Genomic DNA, 16403 nt, shown 5'->3' with positions numbered 1-16403 from the left:
AAGAGACCTTTGAGATGAGAATGAGCAGGGATGGAGAGAAGAAGGTGAGAAGGTCTTGGGATGTCGGATCTCTCTGGAGAGCCTGTCTGTCTGAGCTTTGAGATCACATCATTAGAGAATGTGGCAGGCCTGGTCATGTGGATGTCTCTGGCTGCAGGGGCACATATGGAGAAGAGGTGGGTTTCCCTGAGGTTGGGCACTGTGCCTGACAAATAAGACGGAAGAAGAGAGGAGCACAAAGGCTTTGCAAAGAATCCAAGTTGGACAAGGGTGGCGTTGCAGAGAGCAATGGCACAGATGGTGGGGAAAGGCTCCTGTAGGCCAGTGTGGTTTCACCCACATGAAAGAGACAAGGAGGTGGCCAGAGGTGGATGCTTGGAAATGAGATTGCGAAGAGGGAGCCTCGCGGTCATGGAGAGGTTCGGAGTATGCCGATGGCAGGGGCAGCAGAGGTGGGGCTGAGGTCAAGGGGCTGGGGGCAAGACTCTCGGGGGCATGAGGTTTTGTGCATGGAAGCCTTGGGCATGGTGACAGGAGTAGCATGGGGGCACCAAAGTCTTCAAGACACTTGCTTTATCTCCCTCTGGAACGTGAGGTCCTTGAGAACAGAACTCCCCTGAGTTATGAGGTGCCTGGGTGGCTCGGGCGGTTACACAGCTGACTCTTGATTTCAGCTCAGGTTATGATCTCAGGGTTGCGAGATTGTGCTCCACTTTGGGCTCTGTGCTGAGCATGGAGTCTGCTCAGGATTCTCTCTGCCTCTGCTACCCCCACCTCATACACTCACACCCTTCCACACCCCCACGCATTACCTCCTCCCCCGCTCAGGCTACCTGGTCTCCAGTTGGGCTCCCTCAGATTTGTTTTCCACACTGCTCCTTCCATAATCTGACTGTGTCTCTCTGCTGAGGAGGAGACCAAGCCCACTGAGGCTCATCAGGCCTCTCTTGCTTGGCCACCAATTCCCTGTCAGCCCCACGCTTTCCCCTTCATCTCTGGGCCAGTGCAGACCCACCTGCAGCTGGGAAAGACCTGGGGCTTTGCAGCCCACCTGGGAAGGCGCCCCCACTTCCCATCCTTCACACTGAACTCAGAGGGCACCTCCCCCACTGCCAGGCCCAATTTCTGTTCCAGCCTGACTGTCCCCGTCATTTTTGTTGCTCAGGACTGAATACATGGGCCCCAATTATCTGCATCCCACCCCTCTGCTTGAGTGGATCTGAGCCCACGGGTCATGGAGGTCAAGTCCACACTGGGTGTGTCTGCGGCACCCAGAACGGGTGCGGGAGTGAGGGCCCGTGTGCATGCAGCTGGGTGAGTGCCACCGTCAGGAGCGTAAGGGAGGAGCTGAGGGCTGTGCACTACCAGTGGGACCAAGAGCAGAGCTGGGAGGTTTTATTACCAGCAAATCTCTACACTGTACATGGCAGTCGGGGGTGGTGGGCGGGGTCCCCCCCAGCCTGCCTGCCTTACCCGCCCGGGGCCAATGTGGATGCAGGGGTGTGTCCCAGATGTCCACTGTTGGCCCTGGCCCGGGAACAGCAGAACACTTTTCTCTTCTCCTGTCCCAGAGTCACACAGGACTTTCAGGGCCGGTCACAGGGGGCCGGACCCTTCTTCCGCTCACGGCTCAGGAGCGTTACCAGCTTGGCCTTGAAGCCCGTGGGAGCACTGGGGCGGCCAGAGCTCGCAGTTTCATCACTGTCGCCCAGCTCCAGTTCCAGCAGCCTCCGGTACTGCGCCTCCAGGCTGCTGTCATGGGTGGGGCCCGGCCAGCCCAGGTCCTCGCTGTTGTGGTAGATGGGGCTGGCCAGGGGGCTGCGGCGGCTGGAACCCTCCTGCCCTGGGTCCCCGTCCCTGAGCAGCACGGGGCCTGCCTCCAACATGCACAGGTTCTCATAGAGGTGCTCGGCGTTGGCTGGGGGTCCACTGGCCCGCTTGCATACCGATGCGTAGAGCCCAGACACCGGCTCATCGTGGGGCACTGGGTTTAGCTGTGGGGGCAGGCTCTGAGGGCCCGGATCTGCTAGTTGTGCCCTCCAAGAGCTGGGCGGCTCCAGCCCTGGGGGCATCTCCCGAAGCTCTCCTGGCGGGTCCAGTGAGGGCAGGGAGGTGGCCCGAGGCAGGGGACAGGGCCGGGGTCCAGCCAGCTCTGGCAGCCGTTCCCGCTGGCGGGCAATGGCCGCGGCCACTGCCCTGCACAGGTCAGGGGCTCGGGGGCTACTGAAGGCGAAGAGACCCTCGCCCGAGTCACAGCGGCGTCCAGCTTCAAAGGAGAACACGTCCTGGACACGGGGTTGGGGTGGTATGGGTGGGTTAGCGGCAGAGGGACCTAAGCACCCCTCCACCCACCAGCTTTCTGGCAGGGCACTCCCTGCCCCTCACCTTGTCAGAGCCGAACTTGCGCAGGAAGCGGTAGGGCCAGGTGTAGAGGGCCTGGGGGCTGGAGGCTTCCCTCAGCTGGATGGTGTCTTGGCCTAGCACTAGGAGGTAGGGCCCCTTCAGCTGGCAGCGGGTGGCAGCTTCGGTCCTCTGCACCACCACTGGAAACTCGCCTGCTGCAGGCAGGAGAGCAGAGAGGCCATCAGGTACAGCATGCCTGGGCCCCAAAGATCCCAGCCCCGGGTGGAGGACGGCTGAGGCTGCCCCTGCACCTCCCTGACTCACCTTCCTGCCAGGAGGAGTAGATGGAATTCTCCTCCATGGGGACCAGGCCCCTCTTGGAAGCTTCCACCTCCCCTGGGCCTGAGGAACTCTCCCCTGTGCCCTGGAGAATGAAGAAAGGTCAGAAGTTAGAGCCCTCCCCCGCTCCTCTTTCCACATCCTTCCCCTGGGTCCAGTAACCCAAGACTTCAGGCCAAGAACATCCAGGGACCAGGGTGCCACTTCCAGCTCTGTTCCTGACACACTGTGCCACCCTGGGGACCCCTCTGCTTCCCCACCTGCAGCCCCCCAGGCGCCCCCTTGAGGCTGCTGAGAGTTGTAAAGTAAGTGACACATGAGAAGGTCCCCTCTGCACTGGTACTTGGCCAGGTATGGGGCCTGCCTGTGTGTGTCCCTAACAGCTTGGAGTGATTAAGGGGCAGGAGCTTCAGGGGTGGCACCTGTGAGTGAACTGGCTTTTCCAGCCTTCTCCAGGCCGCTTTTACCAGCTCCTCTCTATCCTCTGAGCTCTGTCAGCATCTCCACCACAACCACCGTGGCCCACAGTAGCACAGCCACGGTCACATGCAACAGCTTCCTCACTGGTCTCCTTGTTCTTGTCCATTTCCTTTTTTTTTTTTTTTTTTTTGCTTTTACCTTAATATATGGTGATAGGGGTGCCTGGGTGGCTCAGTTGATTAAGTGTCTGCCTCCAGCTCAGGTCATGATCCCAGAGTCCTGGGTCCCTGCTCAGTGGAGAGCCTGCTTCTCTCTCTCCCTCCCTGCCCCTTTCTCTGCTCATACTCCCTCCCTCTCTGTCTGTCAAATAAATAACATCTTAAAAAAATATTGTGGTAAAATACACCACGTAAAATTTACCATTTCACCATTTTAAAGTGTATAACTCAGTGGTTTTAGTATAGTCACAAGATTATGTAATGGTCACCTTTACTTAGTTCCAGAATTTTTTTTATTTTAAGATTTTATTTACTTAATTGACACAGCAAGAGAGAAAGAGGACAAGCAGCGGGAGCAGCAGGCAGAGAGAGAGGGAGAAGCAGGCTCTTTGCTGAGCAGGGAGCCCAACATGGGACTTGATCCCAGGACCCCAGGATCATGACCTGAGCCGAAGGCAGACACTCAACTGACTGAAGCACCCAGGCGTGTCTAGTTCCAGAATTTTTCATCATTCCACATGGAAACCTATTAGTAGTCACTCCTCACCCTCCCCAGCCCCTGGAGACCACTAAGCTACTTTCTGTCCCTATGGATTGGCCTATTCCAATGTGTTTGACATACATAGAAGGATACTAATGTGTGGTCTTTTGTGTCTGGTCCCCTTTATTTAGCATGATGTTCTCCAGGTTCATTTACGGTGTTAGCATGTATCACTACCTCATTCTTTTTTTATTTTTTTATTTTTTTAATGGTCAGGTAATATTCTGTTGTATAGCTAGATTATATTGGGTGTATAAGTTAGCAGACATTGAGGTTGTCTGCATCTTTGGCTATTGTGAATACTGCTGCTCTGAGCATTCTCATACAAGTTCTGTTTGAACACCTGCTTCGATTCTCTTGGGTATACACCTACGAGTGGAATTGCTGGGTCATATGGTAACTCTATGTTTAACTTTTTGAGGAACTGCTAGGCTCATTTCCTTTTGGTCCGTCATAGACCCTGTGAAGCTTATTTTTTTTTAAACGATTTTATTTATTTATTTGACAGACAGAGATCACAAGAAGGCAGAGACAGAGAGGGAGGCAGGCTCCCCACTGAGCAGAGACCCCAATGCAGGGCTCGATCCCAGGACCCTGGGATCATGACCTGAGCCGAAGGCAGAGACTTTAACCCACTGAGCCACCCAGGTGCCCCGACCCTGTGAAGCTTTAAAGCTCTCAGTCCCTGTCTCTCCAAAGAACCTCCCCCCTCCAAAGGCATCTGTCTCACTCACCCCAGACTCTACATATATCCCAAAGTAGTTTCAGCTGGCTCCCACCAAATTCTCCATCTTTGCCTTCTCTTGGGCTCCCTCCCACTACTTACCCTCCAGCCATGATGGCCTTTCTGCCCCTTGAACACACCAAACTTTCCCATGCCACAGGGTCTTTGCCCATGCTGCTTCTTCTGTTCAAGACGCTTCTCAGACCTCAGTGTCTGGATCACTCTTGCCTCAGATCTTTGCCTGATGGGTTCTTGTTTGTCCTTGAGGACTCGGCTCACTGTCCCTTGCTGAGAGGTCTTCCCATCTAACATCCTGCCATTCACGTCTGGTCCCACCACCCTTTCATTTTCTCCACAGCATAAATGGCCATCTGAGATTCATTTGGGGCACTTTGGGGCTATTTCCCCAAAGGCTTGTGGGTGCTCGGCAGGTGCTTGCTGAATGACAGGGTGTGAGTGAGCATGGAGATGAACAAGGCCAGGTGGCCCACCTCTGGCCTCTGGATGCCCTGCCCACCCACCTTCTGCTCACCTGGAAGGCCAGCTGGCAGATGGGGCCCATCCATTCCTGGCGATGCTGTGCGGCCAGTAGGTGGCTTCGCTCTGTGGTGGTGAGCAGGAAGGCGCTGGTGTCCTTGGGGCAGCTCTCGCCGTCAGCCGGCAGCACAGACACGCAGTCTGCCAGGCGGATGACTCGCCGTTCCCCACGCCGGCTGGGTCCTGTAGGCCTGTCCCCTGCTGGCCCCAGGCCACCTTCCCGGACCTCCCAGCTCTCCAGCCGTGCCACACCTGATGGGCTTCCTGCATACAGCAGACCCCATACCTTCCGCCAGGACTTCTGTGGGATGGGGGAAAGACACTTGGGTGGTGGTTCTCCCGGTAGTTCAGCTCAGCACCAGCAAGGGCTCCTGGTCACCTGCCTGGCCTCTGCTTCCCCCAGATCCTCAGGGCCCTAGCGGAGGAGGCCCTGCCAGGGCCAGAGGAGCAGGGGGAAGAGTCCGTGCTTGGGGCTGGTCAGCTGTGGGTTCAAATCCACACCACCAATTGCCTCACTGGGACCCCTATGAGCACTAGTGCCCTCATATCTCAGAAGCCATGGGAAGACAAGGTTGGGGCTTCTACTGGATTGTGTCTCCGATGCGGTTCAAGCAGACCACCTGACACTACCTTTACATTGGTGCCCCCTACCCTCTCTCCATGAAGAGAAGGTCACCTGGGCCATGGGACAAGGGCTGAGGCAGGAGGGAGGCCTCAGGCTCACGATGGTGAGGAAGGAAACATGCAAATAGTGTCAAGCAAAGGAAACAGACTGTTTATCTCCCTGGGCAGCAGCTGCAGCCTAGCAGTGAGGGTGTGGGGCCTGCTGCCCGGGGAGAGAAGTGAACTCCCCAACTGTGGCCGGTAACAGGGCTGGGAGGGGCTGAGCCCTCTTCTGCAGGGTGGGCCTTCTCTACAGGAGCCACAGGGTTGAAGGCTGCTGGGTCATCCGACCTCTCAGCTCTGCCCTGCCCCAACATTGGGGTTCTCAGATCCTCTGCGCTCTTGGCTTCCCCATAGGTAAACAGGGCTGGCTCTCTGAAAGGCCCACTTAGCCCAACCCTCTCAAGCTGAGAATGGGGCTCTGTTCTACTCCCCAGCTCCTTGGTTGGGTTCCCCACCGACTCCCTTCCCCATTCTCCCAGCTCCGGGCGGGCTGAGGCTGGGGCCCACGCCTACTGTCCTGGGCAGCTCCTGGAAGCCAGGGTCCCCACCTTGCCGAATTTGATGTGCTGCTGGTAGAGGATGCCGTCCTTGACGGGAGTCTCCAGAGGCTCCATGGCCGCTGCCAGGCCCCAGGACTGCCTCTCCGAGGGCCTGAGGAGACTGGTGACAGGCCGGAGGGGAACTCCTCACACTTCCCCTTCTGGCCACTTCCCCCTCCCTCTGTCCAGAGAGGCAGCTGCAGTGCTGTGGGGGAGGGGAGCCTGTCTTCAGTAAAGGAGCTCAGATAGGGGGTGGGGACATCACATACTTCTTCCTTGGGGTCCTGCCGGCTCAAGGTGCCCACCTGTGCCCAGCAGGGGCTTCAGACTACCGGAGGGCACCTGACCTCTGCCTCCACCTGGGTCAGCTGGCTGTGAGTCAGAAGCTCCGAGCTCTCCTCTGTGCAGGGCAGCCATACACCCTGCCACCTGACATTCCTGCCGCCCGGTCCCTGCCCAAGAACCTCCTCTAGTCAGACTGGCTAGCTCCTTGTTTTCCGACTCTTGAGGCCTGGTTGGTACCCTCTCAGCGCCGCTCTGCTTGTCTTTATCTTGGAAATATTTCTAATATTCACCTGCTCCCCTCTGTCTTCACAGTCCCTGTCCATTACCAGCCTCTTAGCTCCCCACTGAACCACTGCCCCACAGGGCCCACTGTGGTCTTTTCCACCAACCCCATACCAACCCCTCCAACTCCCCCCATGTTCTGGCCTCCACCTCCCCTCAGCCCAGTGCCTCCAGAGAAACCCTTACCGCTGTGCCACTTAAGCTCTGGGCTGCCTTTTTCTCTGGGAGGCCCCTCTTGACCACCCAACACTGAGAACAAGGGCCCCACCAGTGAACCTGTCCTCACGCCACAGCCCGGTCATGTGAGTGTGGGTGGCATGCCCCTAGTGGGTCCCTGGAGAGCTCACATGCTCTTTTGAAACTTTGCTTCTGGCTAGGCACCTATTTATTTATTTATTTTTGCCTCACCTTGCTGGAGACTACCGTTGGGGCTCTGAGTGTGTGTCTGAATTCTGGGGACAGCCTCTTGTCACTCATTCAATGCCACCTTTAGGAAGGCCTGGGTAACCAGGCTGAGCAATACCATTTGGGGTCACATATGGGGGGTGGGCAGGAAGTCTTTTCCAAGGGCCTTTCCACCTGACTTTGTGTCCCTTGTGGCCTGGGAAGCCTCAAGCTCCGGCAGCCGGACACCCTGTCCTTTGCATTCTCATTGCCATTTCTGTAAGGTTTTTCCGGCGAGATAAACACAACACTAGGCAAAGTGAGTGTAAGGCAAGGTTTATTAAAGGTTCTCTCCGGTGAAGTTTCAGGGCCCAGGTGAAGGGGAGCCGAGAAAGTTGCACCGGGAGGAGGTGGGCACCCTCGGGCGAGGTTCCGCAACTCTGGAAAGCAGAGTGGGGGAAGTCGCCCCCAAGGCAGGGAGGAGGGGGCTTTTAAGGGGTCTTGGGGAAAGCTCAGGGGTCTTTTGGCAAGTTTCCCTTATTTGGATATCCCTCCTGCTCATCGGGATCCCATTGGTGCACAGGAGCCTGGGGCGGGGGTCTCAGGTTTCTGCTTGGGCCTTTGTTCTCCTGTCTGAGCTCAGGTCGTGTGGCGGGAACTTTCGCCATCTTTGGTAGCCCTTCCTGCCAGCCCAACATTCCGACCTTTTGCTTAATATAATGGTGTCAGGGGCGTCGACTCGGTTCTGGCTACTTCCTGCTGACAGGGGGCGTCGTCATAGGGGTAGTCGGAAGTGGGCAGGCGAGAGTAGGGCTGGAGGAGGAGTTGATTGACGGATACTCGGGCAAGTTCTTGTAGGCGACCCTGCAACCCTGCAAGTACCGGAAAAGACAGGGAGCAACTGAGATTAGAAGGAGGATTATGCATACAGGTCCTGCCAGAGGGAGCAGCCAGGTTACCCAGTTGTAGGGGTCCAGGCCCCAAGAGGACGTGTCTCGCCGCCGTGCTTGGATCCGATCCCTGAGTTCTTTGATCTTGGAAGTAACTATACCTGATTGGTTAACAAAGTAACAACATTCTTCATTTAAGAATAGGCAGGTCCCCCCTTTTTCGGCGGTCAGAAGGTCTAAGGCCCGTCGGTTCTGTAGAGCTAAGGCTGCCAGGCTGGTGACTTGGGTCTGTAGGGCTGTGAGGGAGTCAGCAACCCGTTCCATATCATCATTCAGAGCTTGGGAGTTTGTAATAAAAGTCTATGGAGGTTCCTATCCCTGCTGTCCCAGTTGCCACCCCTATGGCAACCCCTGCCCCTATTATGAATGGGAGGAAGACGGCCCTTTCTTCATGGTGTTGGGGGAATAGGATGGATAGCAGCTGGGATTCAGAGTAAATGGTGGTAGAAGGAGATAATAGGATGAATATACAGCCCAGGGAGTCGTTAGTGGTCAGACAGCGATAGATTCCCTGAGGGCACAAGAGAAATATTCCCGAGGGAGTACAATACGGGAGGGAGGAGTTAGTGATGTTGGCAGCTGCAGTGGTGAGGGGGGAGGATACATTAATAATAGGTATGTTTTCCCCAATGGGGCCAATATGAACCGTGCTATTTGTGGTCGTGGAGTTGGGGAGTGGCCAATCCATAGGGAGGGGTATCCCTACAATGTTAGAACGGGTTGAAAAAGGGAAACAGATCCAGCAGTCACTGTCACCGTTTTCCGACAGATTTCGCCATAGGCTGTAACTAGAGTTCAGGAGGGTACTGTCAGTTGTTCAGTGGTAGGAGATTTTTGGATGCTACCGAGATTAATGCCCTTATAGACCAGGTCGTTGGGGGGTTGGAGTCGTTTAGTCAGGTCCCTGACTGCTGTTTTAATGTGCTCACGGCTAGCCTGGTCCTGGACCCCGCCCCCATCGGAGAGGCCGACCTGACCCAGATAGGTCCAGCAAAATTTTCCAGACCTGGGGTAGATGTTGCAGGGGGCAATACCTCGTTTGGCTGTCACAAGGTCAGAGACCCAATAGGTTTTCTGGTCATATGTACAGGTTGTTGGTTCCTTTCCCCGGTAGCAGGTTGCAGGCATATAAGTAAAGGCTGGAAAAGTGGCGAGAAGTACCTGAACCCCTCATGCAGCTAGACTCACATGATTCCGCCTGGCTTGTCTGGATTAGAAGGAATATGAGAAGGGGCCCTAACCAAGCGGAGTTTGGTGGGGCCTGCCATCTGGGAGGTCCAATTAGTCTCTGTGGGTGCCCGCTTGAGATTGTTGATATGTACCCATGCAGAGTGCCCCAACAGTTTCGCAGCAGTTGGGGTGGTAAGGACAACTGTATAAGGCCCAGTCCACCGAGTTTGTAAGGAGTCTGGCTGCAAGCTTTTGAGGAGGACCTGGTCCCCAGGGGATAGATCTCGTATACCCCCTTCGGAAGCATGGTCGTTAGGGGCTGGAATGACAGTGTCGGCGTGAGCCCTTAAGAGAGCTCGGAGGAGAGTAAGATAAGGTAGATAGGATAAAAGAGGTGGGGAGATGGCTGGAAGTAGCCTGGAGTCTGGTGAGAGCCAGGGGCAGAAGTGTGGGCCAGGAAAGACGGGTCTCTAGGGTAAGTTTGGTGAGTTGGGCTTTCAGCAGCCCGTTGGCCCTTTCTACCTTACCCGATGACTGTGGGTGGTATGGGATGTGAAGTTTCCAGGTTATGTTGAGGCTCTCCGCTACCTGTTGGGTTACACTGGAGATGAAGGCAGGTCCGTTGTCTGACTGGAGGGTCCGGGGCAATCCAAACCTCGGGATGATGTGCTCGATGAGTATTGTAGCCACTACGTCTGCTGTTTCTCGAGCCGTAGGGTATGCCTCGATCCAACCTGTGAACGTATCAACCAAGGTTAATAGGTAGCGAAAGGTTTTATGGCAAGGCATATGAGTGAAGTCCAGTTGCCAGTCTTCCCCCAGCTGATGCCCTCGGAGCTGATGGTTAGGCCCCGGTCTGCTGATTCCTCCTTGTGAATTCACAGTGGAACAGGTTTTGCAAGCCCTGTGGACAACTTCAATTACTTTAGATAAGGAAGGATGATAGAACAATGGCTGAAGAAATTGGTGGAGAGCCTTTGGGCCAATATGGAGGGATTGGTGTGTGCCAGATTGCCTGGCAGGGCAATCCTGTCCTGAATGTAGATCCACCCTTTATCTCCAATTTTTCCTCCCCATGCCTGGAGGGCTTGTGTTTCCTCTGTAGAGTAGGAAGGCTGGTGAGGGGTGTTAAGAAAGAGGATAGGAGACACAGGGGTACTTAGGGCCGTTTGTCTGGCCACTGAGTCTGCCCTGTTGTTGCCTAGGGAGACCAGATCCCTGGTTGTTTGGTGGCCTCGGCAGTGGACAATTGCTACCTCAGTGGGCAGACTAAGGGCCTCAAGCAACTTGGCAATGAGGGGTCCATTAGCTATAGGGGTGCCCTTGGTAGTTAGGAACCCCCGTTCTTGCCAAAGAGCAGAGTGTGTGTGAGTTATGAGGTAGGCATATTTAGAGTCAGTGTAAATGGTGACTCGTTGTCCCTTCGACAGGTGTAATGCCCTGGTGAGAGCTACGAGTTCAGCCTTCTGGGAAGTGGTTCCGATTGGGAGGGGAGCTGTCTCTAATACCACATCCATAGTGACTACAGCATAAGCAGCGTGCCTCTGGCCATCTGAGGCCAGGAGGGAGCTGCCATCTACAAAGAGCACGCGGTCAGGGTTGGATAGTGGTTGATCAGAGAGACCGGGATGGGGAGGAGTGAGGTCTTCTATAAGTTGTAGGCAGGAGTGAACAGGTTCCGGGGTGGGTGAGGGTATAGGTAGTAAAGTTGTGGGGTTTAAGCGGGGGGAGGTAGAGAGAGATATATAAGAGTTTTCTAGAAATAGCAGATGGAATAGTTGAAGACGGGAAGGAGTCAGATGGGCCAGAGATCAGTGGCTAAGGAGGTCTGTGAGTCGGTGGGGAGAGTAGACCGTGATAGGCTGCCCTAGGGTAAGTTTAAGGGCCTCCTTTGTAAGAGAAGCGGCTGCCGCTAGGGCTCTGAGGCAAGGTTGCCATCCCCGGGCGGTGGCATCCAGTTGCTTGGATAGGTAGGCTATAGCCCTATGCGTAGGTCCCACCTGTTGTGTTAGGAGGCCGGTGGCAGAGCCGGAGCGCTTATCGGTGTAGAGATGGAACGGTTTAGAGATATCAGGTAGGGCTAAAACTGGCCTGGTGGTAAGGCGGTCTCTCAGCTTAAGGAATGACTGGCGGATTGAAGTGGGATAAGTCAGGGGACCCTGGGGGGTCTCTTTAGCTGCCTGGTACAGAGGATGGGCCAGGATAGAGAAATTTGGAATCCAATGTCTAAAGAACCCGACCAACCCAAGAAAAGATAGTATCTCATCCGCCGTTTGGGGAGGTTGGAGTTCTTGGAGGAGTCTTATGCGGTCCCCAGTAAGGGACTTAGAAGTGGGAGTCAGGAGTATGCCCAGATAGGTAACCGAAGGGGCACACAATTGAGCTTTAGAGGGGGTGACTCGATATCCCTTGGCCCCCAGGAAATTAAGTAGGGTGGAAGTGTCGTCTTGGGAGACCGAGAGGGAGGGGCTACAGAGGAGGAGGTCATCCACATACTGTAGTAGAGTGCTGGCCTTAAGGGCGCACTGCTGTAAATCTGTAGTCAAGGCCTGGCCGAAAATGTGGGGGCTATCCCTGAACCCCTGGGGTAGGACAGTCCAAGTTAGTTGTCCAGAAACGTGTGTGTCGGGATCCTCCCAGGTGAAGGCAAAGAGAAAGTAAGAATCAGGGTGCAGGGGGATAGTGAAAAAGGCATCTTTTAGGTCCAGTACAGTAAAGTGAGAGGTGTTTGGAGGAACGTGAGACAATAGGGTGTAGGGGTTAGGAACAACTGGGTGGAGGGGGACCACGGCCTCATTAATAAGCCTAAGGTCTTGCACCAGTTGATAAGCCCCTGAGGGCTTGCGTACTGGAAGGATAGGGGTGTTACAGGGAGAACTGATGGGGATCAGGAGTCTCTGACGTTTAAGCCGTTCTATGATAGGTTTCAGGCCCCGGCGGTGGGCTAAGGAAATAGGAAACTGAGCTCGAGAGGGAAACTTAGAGTTATCCTTAAGCTGTACTTTAACTGGGGTAAGGTGGGAAGCAATGATGGGCTCAGAGATGTCCCACACCTGAGGGTCTACAGTAGGTAGGTCATCTGGAGCGGGGGTCGAGGGAGTGGAGAGGTGTAAGATGAGACGGGTTGAAGTGGAGGGAGGAGAAGAAGGTGAGAGACAGATAGTTGCCCTCAGTTTCTGGAGAATGTCCCTACCCAGTAGAGGGACCGGGCAGGAAGGAATGACTAGGAACGAGTGGGAGAAAGGGAACCCATCCAGGCTACAGGTAAGGGGAAGGGTCAACCTAGGGTTGGAGGAGGTCCCATCAATCCCCATAACAGTAATTGGTGAGGTTCGAGTAAGTCCTGAGTAGGAAGGCAGAACAGAGTAGGTAGCCCCCGTGTCCAGCAAAAAAGAGATGGACTTACCCGCTACCTGGAGCGTAACCCTGGGCTCGGCCTGGGTGAGAGGGGTGGCCGAGTCTGGGCTTCGTCAGTCATCCTCCAATCCAAGCAGTTGAAAGGCCAGACTTACTATCTCGGGGGGTCCCCCACGTTGAGGCGCCGAAGATACCCTGAGGTTAGGGCAGTCGGATTTCCAGTGGCCCATCAAATGGCATTGAGGGCAAGGCCAAGTTGGCGGCTTTGGATTGGGGCACTGGCGAGCCCAGTGTCCCTCGGCCCCGCATTTGAAACAGGTCCCCGGGGGGGTGCGGTTGGTTGCCCCTCTCTGCTGGCTCCCAGAGCCGGCCGGCCACAGGGCTGCTACCAAGGCTTGGGTCTGCAACTGAACCTTTTGCTGGAATCTGGCTTGTCGTTTAAGCTCAGCCGCCTCCTCACGGGAATTAAAAACCTTAAATGCCATTTTCACCAAGTCAGAAATGGGGGTCTGAGGGCCCTCCTCAGCCTTCTTTAACTTTTTCCATATATCCGGCGCCGATTGAGAAATAAAATGGGTAGCCAGTACCGTGGCCCCCGCAGGGGAGGCAGGATCCAAGCGAGTGTACTGGGTTAAGGCCTCGGTCAATCGGTTAAGAAACATAGCGGGGTTTTCATCAGGGGCCTGGACAATCTCCCTGATCTTGTCATAATTAACGGCCTTATTAGAAGCTGCCCGCATGCCAGCTATGAGACATTGGACCATGCGGTCGCGGCGCCGGCGGCCATCTTGGCCATCCTGATAATCCCAACCTGGTTCTACGGCTGGGACTGCCTGGGCTCCAACTGGCATGGCAGCATCAGTGAGATGGACCTGGTCTGCGTGCTCCCGGGCAGCAGCCTGGATGCGTTCCCTCTCCTCTGTGGTGAGGTTGGTGGTCTGGACCACATGTAAATCATGCCAGGTGAGGTCATAGGCTTGGGCCAGATATTGGAATTCTTTAATATAGTTATCAGGACTGGCCGAAAAGGAGCCCAAACGCTTCTCAATTTGGGAAAGGTCCTGTAGAGAGAAGGGCATATGAACTCGAACAACTCCCTCAGCTCCAGCAACCTCCCTTAGGGGGCACACTAATTCAGGGGAGGGTTTTCGAGCCATAGTGCGGGTGGAGATGGGAGGGGAGGCTGGAGGGGATGTAGGGGAAGGTTGGGGGGGGGGCCGCATCAGGAGCAGACTCAGGTTTTGGGGGTTGAGGGGATGAGACGGGAGTCGAGGTGGAAGGGGTGGAAAGGGTGGAGGGGGTGGAAGGGACCGAAAGGGGGGTGGTTGGAGCGGCGGGAGGATTAGGGGGCGTAGGGAGAGAGGGGCCTTGGGGTGGGGGATCGCGATAAGGAGGAGGAGGAAGAGGAGCCGGGGCCCCTCTCGTCGGCGGGTGGGTGAAGCTCTCCGGAGGTTCAGAGAGGGGAGAATCAGAGAGGAGAGACGGGGAGGAGAGGTCCGGGTCTTTGGGAGCAGTGGGTGGCAGGGTAGGGGGAGGGGAGCGGGCCAGGAGGACCTGAGAGGTGGAGCAGTGAGAGCAGAGGGAGGGGCGAGAGCGCAGGGTCCAGAAAGCCTGGACATAAGGGACCTCGACCCATTTGCCCTGGCGTTTGCAGAAATTGCCTAGGTCCATGAGAATCTGATAGTCAAATGTGCCTTCCGGAGGCCACTGGGACCGATTGTCTAATTGGTATTGTGGCCAAGCGACGGTACAATAATGTATGAGACGTCGCCTACGCAAGTCCTGGTCCAGTTCCAGGGTCTTAAGATTGGCCAGCAGGCACCCTAGGGGTGTTTTAGAATCGAGTTTGGGGGACGCCTGGGTGGCTCAGTTGGTTGGACGACTGCCTTCGGCTCAGGTCATGATCCTGGAGTCCCCGGATCGAGTCCTGCATCGGGCTTCCAGCTCCACGGGGAGTCTGCTTCTCTCTCTGACCTTCTCCTCATTCATGCTCTCTCTCACTGTCTCTCTCTCTCAAAAAAAAAGAAAAAATCGAGTTTGGATTGGGAGGTCCCCATGATTCGTTGCCAGGCAACCCGAGGGCTGGAGGAAGGCGTCCCCTCGTCCACCACTGGGTTGAGGAAAAACTGTATCAACTGCCGTAGAGGTAGGGACGTCTCCCAGCCTCTCGGAGTCACGGAGGTCACCTGGTGACCGGCGGGGTCCGCCCTGACGCGGCCATGATTAAGGCAGGGCTTTCCGGAAGGGGGCGCAGAATCGGGGAAACTCACCACGGCTTCAGAAGTGGCGTTCGGAAAGGCAGGTCCAGTCCGGCTAGGGAAAGGAGAGAGCCTCCCCACTGGGGTGGGGGCTCAATCTCCTCCCGGGTTTTGGCGCCAAATGTAAGGTTTTTCCGGCGAGATAAACACAACACCAGGCAAAGTGAGTGTAAGGCAAGGTTTATTAAAGGTTCTCTCCGGTGAAGTTTCAGGGCCCAGGTGAAGGGGAGCTGAGAAAGTTGCACCGGGAGGAGGTGGGCACCCTCGGGCGAGGTTCCGCAACTCTGGAAAGCAGAGTGGGGGAAGTCGCCCCCAAGGCAGGGAGGAGGGGGCTTTTAAGGGGTCTTGGGGAAAGCTCAGGGGTCTTTTGGCAAGTTTCCCTTATTTGGATATCCCTCCTGCTCATCAGGATCCCATTGGTCCACAGGAGCCCGGGGCGGGGGTCTCAGGTTCCTGCTTGGGCCTTTGTTCTCCTGTCCGAGCTCAGGTCAGGTCGTGTGGCGGGAACTTTCGCCATCTTTGGTAGCCCTTCCTGCCAGCCCAACAATTTCAATGATGAGGAAATTGAGGCTCAGAAACATTAAGTAACCTGCCCAAGACCAAACACCAAGTGACAAACACGACTTGAGCAACTGCTGTCCTGCCGGGATAAGCATGTGGTCTCGCACATGAAGTGCCAGGCCCAGAGGAACTGCGTGCGGCCTGTGCTCTTCCTCTGCCTGTCCCTTGCCAGATGCTGAGAACCTGCACCATCTGCCACCCTGTTATTCCCAACTCCTGTCTCTCCCACTTACCTAAGAGCCTTCCAGCAGGCGTCTCCCTAGATGGCCTGGATCCTGAGCCCAGCAGAGAGCCAGGCACAGAGTGAAGTCAGTGAGTGCTAGCGGCATTAATGGCTGTCCTGTGGTGTCTGCTGCTCCCTCAGCAAGGCAAACAGAGGGATCCCCCTGGGAGTCTGTGTGGGCAGGCAAGCGGGCAGGGGGCCTGAGGCAGGAAGTCATCTCCCAAGGGGCCCCAGGAGTTTCATACAATTGACAGGAAGAGGGAGGCTGGGGCAAAGTTGGAGATTGTAAGAGCCAACCGGAGACCAGAAAATCTACCCATTTCCCCCTGGCCCACCAATATGGTCTCTCCCTGAGTCACAAATCCAGCTAAGTCCAGAGGAGATACCCAGGCCCCCGCCAGGGAGCCCTGGCTACATGGCTCTCCCCACAACTAAGGCCCTGCAGGCCAAGTGTTGGTAGTAAAGGTGGAGTCCTGCGTTATGGCTCAGGGGTCCCCAATCTGGAGGGCTTGAGGGCCAGGCCTCGGAGGATGGAAGCCTGAAAACCCAACCGAAGGTTAGCGTTCGGGCCTAGGGCATGGCAGGTCCCAACTGCCAGGGCTGTGG

The 16403-nt window shown here is 55.9% G+C and overlaps 1 protein-coding gene across 5 annotated transcripts; it reads right to left on the bottom strand.

The window, feature by feature from the left end:
• Positions 1–1380: 1380 nt before the first annotated feature.
• On the bottom strand, positions 1381–16041 carry DOK3 (docking protein 3). 5 transcript variants are annotated; one of them, XM_082724296.1, is made up of 7 exons: positions 15559–15939; positions 7081–7555; positions 6337–6532; positions 5118–5423; positions 2668–2767; positions 2386–2558; positions 1381–2285 (listed from the first exon to the last, which is right to left on the bottom strand). In XM_082724296.1, exons 3-7 carry the CDS (start codon positions 6400–6402, stop codon positions 1587–1589), a joined length of 1344 nt encoding a protein of 447 aa, XP_082580422.1. In that variant the 5' UTR covers positions 6403–6532; positions 7081–7555; positions 15559–15939; the 3' UTR covers positions 1381–1586. The 5 variants fall into 5 exon arrangements, with proteins under 5 accessions (XP_082580422.1, XP_082580421.1, XP_082580425.1 ...); XM_082724295.1 differs by lacking the exon at positions 7081–7555 and having other exon boundaries at positions 15808–16041; XM_082724299.1 differs by lacking the exon at positions 7081–7555 and having other exon boundaries at positions 2386–2555; positions 6337–6448; positions 15808–15945.
• Positions 16042–16403: the final 362 nt, after the last annotated feature.

The sequence above is a fragment of the Mustela nivalis genome, assembly GCF_964662115.1.
Source record: "Mustela nivalis genome assembly, chromosome: 3".
In the NCBI taxonomy this organism is placed as follows: Eukaryota; Metazoa; Chordata; class Mammalia; order Carnivora; family Mustelidae; genus Mustela; species Mustela nivalis.
The sequence above is the reverse complement of the archived record's forward strand: the minus strand, read 5'-3'. Positions and strand labels throughout refer to the sequence as shown.